The following is a 16,525-nucleotide window of genomic DNA, read 5'->3' as shown; positions in this document are numbered from 1 at the left end:
CTGTGTGTTTCCTAACTGTTTTGTAATTTTGACTGATGTCATTGGGAACCTCTAGGCAAACACCATGACTTGGGTTTCAAAGCCCCCGGTGAGCAATAAGTAGATATAAGTTGGTACACTTAATAGATGAACTGTAAGGTGATGAAGAGACCACACCTAATTTTATACAATCTGTTTCTAGCTTCAATTCAAATATTTTTATTTCATGTTTAGTGTTCTGCATAATGTGACCCAATATGTTGGCCTCCGTCATTTCAAGTGATTCCCCTCTAAGACTTGAAAAGTGGATTGATTTTCCTTCAGTCATCTAATAAACATATGTCTCAGATCTAGCCTAATATATTGACATGTGTAAAACTCATTTAAATAAATCAAAGGGGGTATTTGAGTATTCTTCCATTTGCCTATAGGTTAATGGAAGAATAGATTGTTTTAATACTTGTTACTTATTTTGTTGGTGCAGACAGCCAGGCAAAAAAATGATCAGTCAGAAATGTTCTTTGGAAGAATCATTGGGGGTATTGATATCTCAGGTGGCTTAATCATTAAATTAATAGGTTTTAGTAATTTTAAATGTATAAATTCCTTTTAGAATGCATTTGTACTTATATAAAAATTTACTGTTTAGTAGTTTGCTTTTCCAAGTATTTCAGTTTGTAAATAACTCCACAGTATTTGGATTTGCACAAAAGCAGGGATGAAAAGGCCTAGAAGGATGTTTTCTTCAAAATTGTCTTTAATGGCTATACTTTCTTTTCTTTATCTAGATACAACAATGGTGGCACATATGCTGTTCAAGCAGATTCTAAAAGGCTTTATTCTGTGTTTTCTGCTCAGAACTACTCTGTCCCTAAATCCAGATGATCCAAATGTTTGTAGTCATTGGGAAAGGTAATGTATAACATGCCAACATTTATATTTTTTACTAGCTGTTTCAGATTTTTACATTTAAAAGGCAAAATAAGATCTATAATTTGCTAAATATCACCCTGCCTCACAAAAGACCATGGATTTGCATGACAGAAATTGTACTTCTGGGTGCCTTTGAGGATTCGGATCATCCCAAAGAATTGGTTCTAAAGCTGGTGGTACAGACGGCATACCCCTGTGTCACCTGTCTGCTGAGCTGTGCTTTGGAAAGCTCCTCCATAGTTTCAGCTGGAGGACTGCACTCATGGAGAGACCTAGAGAAATGGTGGCTGTCTTGCTTTTTTCCAGTTGTTGTCAGGCAAGACTGTTAGAGTTTTTTACTAAGTTTTAAGCCCATCCTGCTGCAACATGCAGGCTTATTGCGTATGTCCTGAACTTTGTGGCTGTGTCTGCCAAGTTTGTGTCAGCATCAAAGAGTATCTGCATGAAAGCACTGAGAATTAAAGGCCCCAGTAATTCTTGTTCTTTCTATTGTTACAGTGTCCTACTCCTAAAAGTGGATCTGTGCAGGACAGTTCTTATGAGAACATAGAAACCCGCTAGCTTTGATAGGTTCACATTTATGCAGGGTCTGTTTGCAGAGACTAAAGTTCCTGTACACTTTAAGTTTAATTTGCTAAACCTCCAGTAATGTTCTGTGGTTTAGTTCCACACAAATATGCAATACTGTACACTTTAGCAAAATAAACCCCTTAACAAGAGCAAAAATGCAATCATACTTTAATGGCACTGTGTTTTGAATTTAGAGGCCTTAATTACAGAATTAACTGTTTGTACGTAATGCAACTGCAAAGCAAAGACTATACAGGAAGAGGATTTTGTGTTGTGATGTCTGTGTTGTGAGGTGAAATGCATTCAGAGCACAGGAATAAAATATTGATTTTGTCTGAAGAAAGTCAGCAACCTAGAGACCCAATCAAGAAGAAACAAAAATTAAATACCAAAATTGATTGGTTGTACTGACCAAGATGACTTTGTTACTTAGATGTTAATAAATCAAAGGGAAAAGATTGTTAGGGCAATTGCTGGATAACAAATGGAATCATAAAATAATAATCAACATTTGTAAGTGTTACTGTCTTACATTAACAATGAGCAATATAAATATTTTACATTTTGGGATTAGTAGAAATAAAAACGTTATCACAGTTTGCTGGGTTTGACAATAAAGGGCAAAAGCAACACCTGGTAGAATCTCAGCTTGTCTAGAAGGGGCATGGCTAGCAGGGCAGTAATAGTCCGATGTTTGATTTCAAGACAATCAGATCCTCCAAGCAAATATTTTGGTATTACTTTACGGGTGCAATCTCACAGGGCTTAATCACATCAGCAGTCCTACTGATGAGAAGGAAATCACTTGGAGGATTAAGACAATCAATGTAATGAATGACTTGAAGGATCTAATTCCTGGGTCTTGACCCTGCCTAGAATGATTTCAGTATCATTCTCTAAAGATATCGTAGATCTGATAAAGTAGAGCTTGTTTCAAGATCAGGCCCCAAGATTGAGTCTCTTAAGCAGTGCACACTTACTATAGGGCGATACAGTGTTCTAAAATGACTGACACTAACAAGTCAATAAGATTTGTGTTCCTATATCATGTAAGAGACCTGGACGCTTTCACTATAATAATAGTAATTAATGTAGTACCTGTTGCATGAATAAGTAGTCTTTTGGGGAGGAGAACACTGAAATCTTAGTATTGTTGGAGCTCTGTGGTTTTTAATCGATTTGCCCAGTTTTTGTTTATGTCTATTCATTTGTACAAAGAGAGGCAACCCCATTCTAACTGTATGTCAAAGTGCTCCAAAACTAGATACCAGTTAACTCATGTTACAGTTTTCTGATAGTTCTGAGGTTATTTTTGCTACAAATTAAAAGGATTAAATTTGTGCAGAAAAATAAACACTCTTCAACCTTTTACAAATGATCCTATTTGGTGCACCCAATATTTGAAGTAATGATGCTGCTTCATCATAAAATGAAGTGTGAGCATCACATCATGCTAGCAAAATGCGGCAGTGCTGTTAATATGAGCTGTTATTAGCATTGTGGAATTCAAACAAAAAATCAGTCGTAAGGCAACTGAGACATTTTAAAAACATGGTGCATTCCTCTCTTTTAAAATTTGCACTATCAAGTTATCCAAATGCCCTTTTCACCTTCTAAACTACCATGAATTTTAGCAACATTAAGTTTCTTTTCCAGAAGGGAATGGTTTTATTACTCAGACTGAAATCTGTCTGCCTATTTCAGTTATGAAGCCCAAGCTGGAAGCATTTTCAAAATTTTCAGAAAGACCTGTGGTTGAAGGAAGCCCTTTTCTGGTTTTTGATAATGCCCCAAGTTTGTAAGACTATTGATTTAATTATTTTTCATACTGTTTTTAGATGAGTACCATATACAGAAACTGAAGCTTTTCATGTTGCAACAAACAGCTTTTCACTTTCTTTCTTGTCCACTCCTAGCTACGCTGTGACAGTACAGGAATCTTATGCTCATCCTTTTGATCAGATCTATTATACAAGATGTACTGACATACTGAACTGGTTCAAGTGCACTAGACATAGGTAAGAGCTAATCCCCAGGAATTTTACTTTTATTTTTCCTTTTTATCTCCTCATGTACCTTTTATTTATCCAATTTTTTGTCATATTCTAACGATATATACAGAAAGATGTATTTTAGTACGATAGCCAGGGTGTTTGGCATTCTAGGGCATTGGTTGAAGTAGATTTTTGCATGAAATTGGAGTGAGATTAATGGTAGTCAGTCTCTTACAGGGCCATTCAGGGGTATGTATCCTTGATGTTCACCCTGCCATGTGATTGGAAGTGTTTATTACATGATCAAACATGACCAACTATCTTTTCCAAGTGATCATTGCATATCCAGGTTGATGGTAGGAAGTCCCTGCAGCTCCTAAGTCTTGAAAATTCAGGCACTCAAAGGTTAGTGATAATTATAAATGGACCCATATTTGAAATACTGCACCCAAATCTGTATTGAAAATCAGGTAAAATGAGGATGGGTCCATTTCTAGCACTAAATGAAAGCTGATACCGAAGAGTTAACTTTTCCCAGGCTGCGAGATATCGCTGTTGTATTCATTCTGATTTCCAGTAGAAAAGTATCCTAATAAGCATCCACTAATATTTGCAGTCTTTCAAGGGAGTTTTAGCAAGTTAATTGTTACCTTAACTTACATGCATTCAGTAGCAAAGAGGTTGTTCAGCACCTTCCCAGTCTGGCTGGGGTTTTGTGTTTTAGCTTCTGCTTTACAATATGTGGAATTGAAAAGAGAGGCAGTGCTTTCTGGACTGGAATGCAGCAGTGTAAATTCGACCAGTTTATCTAACATGAGGGACAATAGATTTTGTTCAATTTAGGGAATTTCAAATAAACTAACATGAACAAAACTGTTTTGAAGTGTTAACTGTTAAAATATTCTCTATTAAATATTCCTTTTCTAGTGTGGTATCACTGCTAATGCTATGAGTAAGTCTAGAAAGCTACAGAATACTTAACACCTTTTAATTTATGTGGACTGTATATTGTGGTGGGGAAAACATGCTTTAAATACTGAATTGGAACTATAATATCATTTTGCAAGGCATTAGTGCCTTGGGAGGATTAGCAAGTAGGAAGAAATCACTTGGGGTTAACTTCACACTTTGTGTATTGAGAGGAGTTTCCACTATGGTGGTTTCTTGTGTAGCATGCTGGCACAGTGGTCTCTGTAGAAGGTTCTGTTCATTCCATTGATGATAACTGACCTTGCTGATGTGCAGAAATGAATCATTTATTCTTGAAGAAACTCCTTGCCCTTGATTTAGGATTGAGGAAATTTTTTGAAATAACAGTCCTAGGAAGGGCTATGGTGATTGACTGTCATGAGTATTGTGTTTATAATACAAGTTATATTTCAAGTTTCAAAACAAGTATTGATTTTTTTTTTATTGTGGCTTTTAATATCAAAAGCTTTCATGCATTTTAAAATAATTATTGAATGCTATCCTTGCTATAATTTAACACAAATATAATTCCAACAGTAGGCATTGATTTTCAATATTGTCAAATGGCTTTCTGTCTTGCAATTTAGAATAAGTTATAAAACAGCATATCGAAGAGGACTAAGAACTATGTATCGGCGAAGATCTCAGTGCTGCCCTGGATATTATGAAAGTGGAGACTACTGTATACGTATGTACAGAGCTTTGATTCAGATGTGACAATTAAAAGTCATTTTTGGAGGAGCTGTAGACAAATTAAAGATGTATTGCAGTAGTAATATTAAGAGCTGATTTTCAGAGCTGCTAAGATTTTTCAGTTCCCACTGATTTCAGTCAGCAGTGCAGATACAGAACATTTTAGGTCATTTCAGGTATATGTATTTCAAGTACCTAAGTAAAATTTTGCTGAAATCATTGGGGAGGGAGTTAATCAAGTTCCTGAGTGCTTTCATGAATCAGACCTTACGTTAGGGAGTAATATATGCAAGTATGCACTAATGTTAAACAATTAGGGGAAATGAGAACGCTCTTAGGAATAAACTATTACATAGTTTAAGAAGCAGTGTAAAGTTTTTGGCTTTTAACTTTGAGAGCTCTTACTTCAGGTAAGAACAGTTAAAATTTTATTGTTTTTCACACAGTTCCTGTCAATAATTTTGCTCTTTTTAAAGCTTTGCAAATGTCAGAAGCACTTTGTCCTAATTACACTGTGTAAGTAAATAAAAAGCTCTGGAGCGTGTTAGGTCAGTCTGAGGGGAGCAAAAAGCAGAATGGATCTTTCAGCAATGCCTAAGAGCTTTGTTAATTAAAAATGTCCTGTACATTAATGTCACGTGTTTTCAGGATTGCAACTTTCTAAGTACTTGGAGACAGAACACATTTGCTACACTTTGCTGTAAAGGAGTGTGGAGCTGGGGCTGTCTTGTCTACGTCTTATTAGAATGGGATTATGACATGAGAAAAACACAAGGAGGTTTTGATCAGCATCAGAATTTGAATTTTATTGACAGGTTTAGAATGCCATAGAATAATTTAAACATGAAAGTGATACAATTATCCAGCTAACTTTAAATATCTTGACATATAATGCTTTAAAGCTATTTCTGTCGAGTCCTGTTGGTGTTTTTATCTAAGTACCTGTATTGTACTTATAATATATGAGCACCTCAAAAACATGGGCCCTAACATCATTTTAAATGACCTTTACGCCAAACAGTTACTTTAAAGGGGCTTTAGACTGTGAAAAATTACCAGCCCTTTGAGATAAGGTGTTAGAATTATCCTGATTTTACAGAGAGTAATAATTTGATCTTTTGAAGTGCAAAGTACTGCGAGTCCTGATAAACATTTAATGTAACCTATTATATTTGCTAAAATCCTTCCTATGTTAAGTATGTGCTTACCTTTAAATTTCTCAAGTGTCAATATCATTTCAACAGTTGTTCCACATCCTTTTATTACCAATTTGAATTTTGTAACTCAAAATCCTGTCTGGCACAGAACATATTTATTTTCGCTTTTCTCTCTCCAATCTATTGATTATTTTTTTTAATTTTAATTGTTAATTGCCATACTGGCTGCAACAACATTTATTTTAAAGTGCTTTTTTCTTAGTATTAATGCTCAAGAGCTCTGCTGCTACCAGGCAGATTTTGTCTTTGTATTGTGGAAGAAGAACAGCATACACCATACACCAAAGTTCTGTTAATGCAGAACAGACAGCAGGTATCTGGTTAGACCAGGAGTTTCATGTTTGACACAGTGCATATAATAGTTATATTCTCTCTGTTGTTCACATGTACAGGAGTCAGGTTCTCATATTTCATTATTTGCATGATAATAAATGCAAAGTGCATGCCTCAGGGACATTTTCTATCTATCCTTCCTCAGAGAGATCTGAGCAGCAAGTGCAGCTGAGAAAGAAATAAGGTAAAGGGGGAAGTTCTCCATCATGATTGATTCTACATACTTGGTCTTGTTGTTTTGATATCACAAGTAGCCATATAGCAAAACAAACAAAAAAGCTCATCGAAGCCCTCTGACCCTGCAACCTACTGCCATTCAAGGGACAACATCTAGCTAATGTGATCCTTTTCATGTCATCTCTTTTGTTTCTAACACATCAAGCCCTGGTGTCATTGGTTCTGGTTTGCATTGTTTTTTCCAAAATATGTTCCTGTGCCAACAAGCAAATTCTTCCATTACTCATTCTTTGCAGTCAGCACTGAACACCATTTTCATTCCTGGTGGCACCTCCCTGCTTTTGCCTCTTTCCTTACCTTCCCTTTCCCATTTCTTTCTTTTCTTTAAAGTGGTATTTTCTGCCATTTTGTACCAAGGTAGTCTAGTACTCCTGTCCCACATTCCTCTAGACGTACATGTTCAATGCCTGCTCCTTTAATGGCAGCTGTGACAAGAGAGATGTCAGGAGACACCAGGAAAGCCATTCCACTTGGCTGTGCTGTCACAGGGCAGCACAGTCTGGAGGTGAGAGTGCTTCCGCTAAGCCCCACTGACGCGAAGGGACGAAGCTCCAGCCCTGCAGAGAAAGTCCTCCCCACTCAGCCAGCCCTTTAAAGACTGTTCCATTAGCAATCATGGAAGCCACTACAACATGGGGAGGAGAGAATACATCCCGCAGTGAATCTGATGATCAAAAGAAAGTTTGATTAAAAAACAGTTTGTAGATTAAAGGCTAATTGGTTCTTCTTTCATTAATAGCAGTCTTTATTTCTTGCAAAAGTTAAATAGCTTTGTAATTAACAGTGACATGTTTAGACTAGAGAAGGCTGAGTTTAAATATCTTTTAATGATGGTTTCTTGGATTTTAAAGCAAGAGTGAAGGCTTTCAGCTACTGTTTTGATCTTTTCCCTTCTCATTTACTATTTCTGAAATGAACATTAGATACATGTTGTTATCTTTGTCCTCCTGTTGGAACTTACTAAATGGATTAGGTCTAATAAAATCTACCCTCAGTTCTAAATAATCAGTTTGACCCAGATATTCTTACCTTGCCACTCTTTGGTGTCTTCTTTGCCTTTTTGAGATCTATGTATGCTACTTCCCCATAAAATGTGGAACTCAGGCACAAGGTCAAATAATTTAAATTCTTGACTGGCAAGTTATACATCTGGCCAGCCCATTAGTACTTAGGCTAAAGAGTTTTGGGGTATGAAACTGTCTTTGTGCCTATAAAGGGCTAGGAATATTTTTGGGTTGTAATGGTATTCAAAAAATACCACCTGAAAATGTTGGAAATGCACATCTGCATTTTTTTGCCATTGATGTCTCAGAAATGGTTGCTACCATACTGGTAGTTTTGCAGAATGATTCCCCTTCTCTGAATGTTCTTATACATGACATAGCTTTTCACTGAGCTGTCCCTGAAAACAAACAGCATAGTCTGGGTAGTAAATCAGAGCAACTATGATTTACTAAGGTAAGCTTTTGGCAGTGCAAATGCATAAACTGCAGAAAATCTTTTTTTAAACAACCATAGGGTTCAGCTGCCCTTCAAGGTTTTCATAAGGATGTTTTAAAATGATATTGCGTAGATTAATATCTGTGGTAGATAAAGCATCTCTGAATACTTTGCAGCTCAAAGAAAAGAAAAAGAAAAGGAATATTACATGGCTCTTTCGTGATTTTTACTCTTTGAGTAGATGGTAATTGAATACTTCCCTTTAAGAATATGTCAGGTGGAAAGATTCCCTGTGTACTAAATGGATACATTTTTGTCTGAGACACCAATGCTTTGTTCAGTCTGTCCATTTTAATCTTATTCTTGTAAAACAGATTTATATAAAAGAGACGTTCCTTCTAGGTAACAAAGGGTCAGAGACCCAAGCACGAGAGAAAAGATGGGACTTCAAGGAACATCTACTTATGTCTGACTTTTTGGCAGAAAAAACCAACCATGAAACACAAAGTTGAGAATTCAACTTTTCTTCATAGATTGAGATATTTTAGTTTTTAATAGTTTTATCTTTCACTCTCATAATTTAAACTATTTTTCTAATGTATAAATCTATACAATGTGACACGATGTAATAATGACAGGATTAGTGATTTAACAATCTTATTTGCTGCCATTTATCTGTCATTCTAACCTGCCAAAATTCAGTAGAGTTATAGACTGACCATTTCATGGTTCTTTCCTTTCTTGGCCAAGATATTATTGATCTCAGATTGTTTCTCAACATTCGGCTTTCCATGCTACAATTGCTACAGCCATCATCAGGGCCCTGTGACTTTGACAAATCTTTTTATAGAGAAAATCTTGGTCTCACTGGTTGAATATCAATTTGTTACCTGGAGTGGTAGTTCGTTCAGGCCAGAGGTTATGGACATTATTATATTCGCATGTAGTTATTTATGCATCTTTACAGGTAGCCTATGTCTGACACCTTTAATGAATTTAAAAAACAAATTAGGAACGTTCTTTTAATAGCTGACGATGAAATTATGCAAATTTGAGATCTGATTCTTTTCGGGATTTTAAATAATGTTTCTTTCATAAATTCTGTAATTCCAATAGATGTGCCAACTTCATAGCATGACGTATGCCTTTATATTGTAGCAATATGAACATTCAAATATACCTTAGGATTGCACTCAAATGTACAAGGCTGTATGTCTAGTGTAGCTTTTGTAATCTTTGAAAAAGCTGCCGTATTGGAGCCATATGGCTAGATTGTTAAACATCTGTACCATAGGAGTAACAATTCCAAAGCTTCCTGCCATCTGGATGAATTACAATACTTGCAATTCAATGCATATGTTACAGCAATGCACCAACACCAGAGTGGAGTGTACTTATGATGAAAAGAAAAATAATAGCTTATGTGATCAATGTAAAAGTTGTACACACTTAGAAAATGTTGAATCAGCGGCTTAAACTTCCTGAATATTCATAGTGTTTGTTCATATGTCAGATTTGTTGATTCTTTTCACTTTATAAGGCAGTAGCTCATTAACATTTTAGAAGAAATGTTGTCCCCCTGCTTCTCACCTCAATTTTAAATTCCTCATGGTGAGCATTCCTGTAACTTGAAAATATATTGTTTGAAAACTGCTGGACTTAGGAAATATATTTTTCTTATCTTTATAGACACACATTAAAGCTGGTGCTAGTGCTTTCTGTAAGAGCCTTACTGTTACATTATTCAAGTACAGCATTCTGTACATCAATAATGCAACATAAATTAAGGGAAATGATATAGCAGTACATAGATACTTTCTATCAGGAGACATTCTTTTTCTGATTTGGGATGTATGAGTGTGAGAAAACGGGTGGAAGGCCATTCTGCATATAGGGTTATTAATTATAGAGTTGAAATGACAATAGGGGACGCTTTGAAATTTCTCCTTTTATATGCATTCAAGAAGACTTCATACATCTTTTTCCAGTGAACAGTACAGGGGCAAATAATTTGGGTCCTGTGTTCCCATCTGAGGGGAAACTTCCACAAGAATTAAGAAATTTTGCTTGTAATAGTAGTAGTCATAGCCATAGTAGCAGCAACATTCTTACCATGTGTGGTGACTGGGAGGAATCCCTGTTTTTTATTTAATGAGCAGGTGGGCTGATAGGAAAGCAACAGAAGGAGCATGCAACAGATCTGGTTATCTGCATTCGGCTTCTACTACTGTACTGCAGAGTGTAACCTAGAAGCTGTATACCAATGTGTAATATGCCATTTTACAGAACACAGTGGAGCAGGCCACAGCTCTGCAAGCAGGAGAGGCCTTTGCTTATTCATTGTGAGCATCTTGGGAGGCAGATGTGTGTGGACAGGAAGAGGGAGACCAGCCTTGTAAGTAGGCCAGTTCATTTTGTGGCATAGATGAAGATGCTGGGTTACTATTTAGCCTAAAGATAACAGAGAGACCTTTTTGATGGGAAGGTGAAAAAATCAGTTCTCATCTCCCATCAGTCATTTTATATTTACAGTCGGCTGCTGGATGCTGATAGATTTGCAAAGATGCTCTTGTAGAGCAGTAACGAAATAAGGGAAGGACTTCTGGAAGAGATGCAGTAGAGGGAAGAGAAACAAAATGTTCATACAAACGAATGAAAATAGCATGAAGTTGGAAACGAGAGTATGCTGAAGCTATATAATGTCTCAAGGGGCTTAATAAATATCAGAGGAAAAATTATGCAGGCATTATAGTTAGAAGAAGATTTAGCCTATTGCTAGTGTAGTCGCGAAAAAGCTTTTCTGGCTGCTTTAGGCAATCTCAGATCAGTATAAAAGAAAACTGTGGTGTAGACACAGAAGGCGGTACTGGATCCAGAGCTACTCATAGTATTCATGCCAATGGCCTGGATGCCTGGAAGCTTCAGCAGGATCAGAAAAAAGGCACAAGAACCATAGGTGTGAGTTCATTGTTGAATTCAGAGAAACAGCCATGCAAAATGTAGTCCATTAGTTTGCTTACTTTTAGCAAGGACATGTTGGTCTGCAGCTGCTGTAAATCAACCCAAATCCACCATGTTTGAATGGGTATCTTCAGTTACTTCATCCTCACTTCCACATCTTTAATGTCTGGAGTCCCTTTTGGAATCCCCTTCCTCCTTCTCCTGCTTTGATACACTTCAGTGTTGTTAATGCTGGTTTGCACTGATCTACAATGGTGTGGAGGGCACCGATGCTAATCCGCAGTAGCTTTTATGGCTCAAACTTCCTATGTCGCTGGTATCCATTCACTTGTGTAGGCTTATAAAAACCAGATCCCATCCACCCCATATATGAGTGGAGATATAGACACAACACACTTGCCATTTATCGAATTATGAAGGCACAGAACTCCAGAAGATTTTTCCCTCCAAAAGAGTTTGAAGTTCATTAGTAGTCCAGACGTGTGGTGAGCTGGGTTAACTTATTGAAATCAATAGGGTCAGAAAGAAGACAGATGTATGAAATGAAACACATGTTTAAAATTGAAGTTGTTTTCTTGACTGCTCCTTTACATCCTTCTCCCATTTAATAGATTTATTTCCCTTGGCTCTGAAGAAGTTTTAAAGCCTGGTAGAAAAGGAGGGGGGGAGAGAGAGAGGAAAAGAAGTTACCTAAATCTAGATGGCCTTTAAAAAGAGCCTCTGATGTACATACAAAATCTGAGATAGTATCTTTTTCCATTTCTTTTCTATTGTAGTTTCCTCTGGCTGTGACCTTCCCCTGACCAGCTCCAGAGTCTTTGTCACACATTAACTCTAGATGTCTGGGAAGCCATCAGTCAGGTGTGGGGGAGCATTCTAAGGCAGATGCCTTGTTGATGAAAAAAAGAACTACTGCAACCTATGCCAGCTGTAAGCGCCAGTTGCCCCTCTTCCTTACTTCTAGTCATTTTATAAGACTGAAACCATAAATGTCTGAAGTACAAACAATAGAATAATAGCATAGCACAGTGTGGTGGGTTAACCTCAGTACCTGCTCGCTCACTGACCCATAGAGCCACTCTCACTCACTTCCCCCCGTGGGATAGGGGAAGAGGAAAGGAAAAGTAGAAGAAAGAAAACTTGTGGCTTGAGATAAAAAAATAAAAATAATTTAATAAGCAAAATAGAAGTGGAAGAAGAAACAAAACAAGTGATGCAAAGGCAATCACTCGCCACCTCCTATGTGTAGACTGATACTAGCCAGTTACTGAGCAAAAGATGGCTAGTCTCCTAAAAGGCCCTCCTCTCCCTTTTTATTGCTGAGCATGACATTACAGTGCATGGAATATCCCTTTGGTTAGGTTGGGTCATCTGCCTGGTTGTGTCCTCTCCCAACTTCTTGCACACTGCCAATCTATTCGCTGGGAAGGGTCAATAGCATGAGAAACAGAGAAAGCCTTGATGCTGTGCAAATACTGTTCACAATGTTAGCATTATCAGTGTTGTTCTGGTCACAGATCTAAAACTCAGCATCATCCAAGCTGCTATAACGAAAATCAACTCCATCCCAGCCAGAGCCAGTGCATACAGTCAAACTGTAGTTAATAAAACATACTCATCAATAAGATCCTCATTAAATTTCCTTATGGGTTTTTTTTGGTCTTTCCACCTCTTCGTTTCAGTAGTGACAGGGGACTACTTTGAAAGCCGATGTGAACCATTCTTTTCAAATACTTTTCACTCACTTCAGAACCTTGGAAAGGATGAGCTGGCATCAGCAGTTCTCTGGGTGGCTGTGGGTTTGTCAGCCTTGCCCCTGTCACCCTCTGCTCTCCCAGCCATTTATAGCAACAGCTGTGGATGCCCTAAATACGCCAACCTGTGCAGGCAGGAGGAGGCATTTGGCTACCTGGGTGTGTTTACTTACCGTTCAGCTATTCACCATCTCCTTTATCACAGGAATGAGACTGACTGGAATCACTTCGCAGATGGAATTTGGCCCGAAAGCTGCAGGTTAGGCTTAAATATACCACTTCCAGCATCTTCCTGTGCATAGCATACATTCCTTTTATGCAAACTTTTGGAACCTGTATCTGTAATTATTATGTCCTTTTAGCAGTCTGTCTTAAAAATACTGATGACATTCACACTAGGAGTACCACACAAGCCTGCCACAGGAAATAGAATGCCAAACTAGTTATATTTATTGATGTTGGTTTTTCAAATGCTAGGTAATACCTGGGAGTGGCTTTACAGGGTAGGAATTTAAAGAGGTTGTAGTTCCCTTTGTTCCCAATTAGCTTTGTCTTGTGTGTCATGTATTCCATGTCTCATGGTAGGTTAAAGACATGTTATTCCATTAATTTCCAATTGCTTTTGCAACTGCAACAATATCTGATGAATATGTGATAGCTTATAAAAATAGCCCAGCTACTCTGTAGTTTAATGCAAACAGATCATACTCTGCTATGACCATGTCTTCAAAATTTGTAGAAAACAATTATGTATGTTAAAAAAAATGTACTTGCAACTCTGAAGCCTAAATCATTTAGCCCAAAGTTTAAAAATACGAAGATGCCAAGTTATGCAGAAGATCACTGTGGAACTTTAGAAAATAAGTACCTTCTGCCTATTGAAACTGTACTTTTGCACCGGGAGCCTGGCTTTAAAAGGTGTTGAATGCTACAGTTTCCATCAACTTGGCTGAGAACTGTGGATATACACCATTTCTAAAGCAGCATTAACATCTCAACAAAAACAAACATTAACTGTTGCTGTTGAAGGAACATCTGATCTGCAGATTGAGTTGTGCTTTCATATGGATGTACTAATTTCTGTATCTCTACATAGCAAAGCATCTTCCTGAGACATTTGCATGAGTGACTTTAGTGACGTGAGTGATAGTGAAGCAAAATTGCAAGAATTCTTCATGGGACAAAAAAAGGGAGCGTGATAGAGCAAAATCAATAGTAAGAGTGAACTAAACGTGCCCAAAGTGCACATAGGTTTGCAATAGTCAGTTGGCAAATTGGTGTTCACTTTTGGTTCCCTAATTGTTCTCAGTGAAAGAGATGATGATGTCAGCTGATAGCTTGAAAAGCATCTGTTAACACTTCATACTCTAGTACAGTGTAAGAGTATTAATCAGATCTCAAAAAGGCTAATCAGAGACAGAGCTCTTCTAACCAGCCATGGATACTTCCTCTAGAACCAGGTATTCTTTGACTGTTCACACAGACGTTCTCTTTTTCTTTCTGTAACAGAAGTATAGTATTTCGCTTCATATTTTTGTATTGGTGCATATGCTTTTCACTTTACTAAAGGTTTTTTAAGGCTCTCCAGGGAAATTTTTCATGAAACTTCAGTCCGTGGTCAATTTGATCACAAAACGTTTTTTAATAATTTATCTTAAGCTCAGTATTTCTATAAAAGTAGGTATTCATTTTCACAAACCTCACTTTCTCTGATGCAGTAAGTCAAGAGGTATTTTCAGTCTATTTAATCCCAAAGCTTTCCTTCTTTTTATCAAGACTTTTCCTTTCTGCATACTATCGTTTACTTTTATTACTGTAATGCCCAGAAATCCATGTGCGAAACAACTAAGATAGCCTTACTTGAAAAAGCTTACAACTAAAGTATACAAATTGAGTCAAATAAAGAGACTTTTTGGATTAAAAACAAGAAACTGTATAAAATGTTACAAGCACACTTACAAAGAAATTAAACCTGGTATTCGGTATAGCAAGCAACAAAAGGAGGCTTTCAGTTACAGCAGTGTAGTGCATATACAAGCTCTGCTGAAGCAAGTCACTGGTACATATCTTAGGAGCTGATATCACTACACCTGCATTCACAGGTGTCACGTTTCAGGAAAATTTACAGTTTAAATAGAATTCCTTTTAAAAGCAGCCAAAATGATCTTTTTTTTTTCTTCACCAAATACTGTGTGATGGTTTTCTTTATGCAAATGCCATGTAACATCTACCTGATAGTAAAGGGTAGACATCTGACATCTTCAATGGATTCTGATAATGCAGGTAAAAGTTTTTATTTCCAGCTCCCATCTTCTGTTTTCATGCAACAGTGTAAGTCACAGGAGTTGGAAAGTACATTTTACCACATCTTATTAGTAGAAAGTTTCTCTAGACACTTAGACATTCCTGAGAAATTGGGCTTGATCCGAAATCAGCAGACCCCCTGCAATCTAGAGTTGGTTACAGAAAGATTGAACTCCTGGCTTGAGACGAGAATCAGCCCCCAAAATTACACATTAATGTGTTTCCTGGGGTCTTTTTTGCAGCTCTTTTCAGTAAGTTGCTCTGAAACACATTGCTTCTGTTCCTTTTGAAATGTGAGAAAAGTGTCTGCATTTAAATGTTCCATCCCCGGTAATGTTAGTGTGGCTTATGCATTAACATGATCTTCAAACAGACTATACTTCTATCCTTGATTCCATTAGGGTGACCTTCATTTGCAGTGTGTGGCTTGATCTTAAATGAAATCTGAAATGTGTTGGCCTTCTAGGGCCTGTGCTACCTAATAGCCTGGCTTCAATGATGGGTTTGCCTTTAGAAATTTGTCCATATTCATCCTGTTTTGGTAGAGAAACAAAATAAGGGTTTTTGTTGGATTGTCTGGATGAAATTTGGAATAAGAATTAAGAAAGATTTTGTTTGAAGAATCAATAGTTTATTCAACGTGCTACTGGACTGACATTTATCTAGGAGAATCGGTGTCATTTAGTTTTATTAGTTGTTGCATTGCTCAGCAAAGATAGCCAGAAGTATCATTCAGTCCAGATGTCTTCATCTATCTACTTTTGATCTTTTAGGAACAACTTTTTGATGCACCCGTCCTCAGTCTTACACACAGCACATACCTTCTGCCTATGAAAATCAATCAGCAGTGGAGCTGTGTCATTTACTGACAGAAAATAGAAGTTTCTTGGCATAAGACCCACAATTCAGGGCAAGTCAGTAATCAGACAATTGCAGACATGTAGCAATGCTACCAGATCCAAAAATAAACATTTCACAGGAACAGTAATATGATGGAATTTGAACACAAAGACATTCACTTAATACCCTGAGTAGGTAACCAATAGCAAAATACGCAAGTGCTGTAACTTTGAGGTGATTTTCAGAGAAAAAGGCAAGATGACTTGGTTATTTTACTAGACTGTTTAGGCCAAAGTCCTGT

The 16,525-nt window shown here is 37.2% G+C and overlaps 1 protein-coding gene across 3 annotated transcripts in view; it reads left to right on the top strand.

Moving 5' to 3' along the window:
* Positions 1-16,525, top strand: part of MEGF11 (multiple EGF like domains 11) — a 288,733-nt gene that overhangs the window by 73,759 nt on the left and 198,449 nt on the right. For all 3 annotated transcript variants that reach the window (XM_055815691.1, XM_055815687.1, XM_055815686.1), the window contains exons 3-5: positions 768-891; positions 3,399-3,500; positions 5,033-5,133. In XM_055815691.1, the coding sequence (XP_055671666.1) occupies positions 776-891; positions 3,399-3,500; positions 5,033-5,133 (319 nt within the window). In that variant the 5' untranslated portion in view covers positions 768-775. The remainder of the gene's footprint in view (positions 1-767; positions 892-3,398; positions 3,501-5,032; positions 5,134-16,525) is intronic.

Source organism: Falco peregrinus, chromosome 1, assembly GCF_023634155.1.
Source record: "Falco peregrinus isolate bFalPer1 chromosome 1, bFalPer1.pri, whole genome shotgun sequence".
NCBI classification, from domain to species: domain Eukaryota; kingdom Metazoa; phylum Chordata; class Aves; order Falconiformes; family Falconidae; genus Falco; species Falco peregrinus.
The sequence above is the reverse complement of the archived record's forward strand: the minus strand, read 5'-3'. Positions and strand labels throughout refer to the sequence as shown.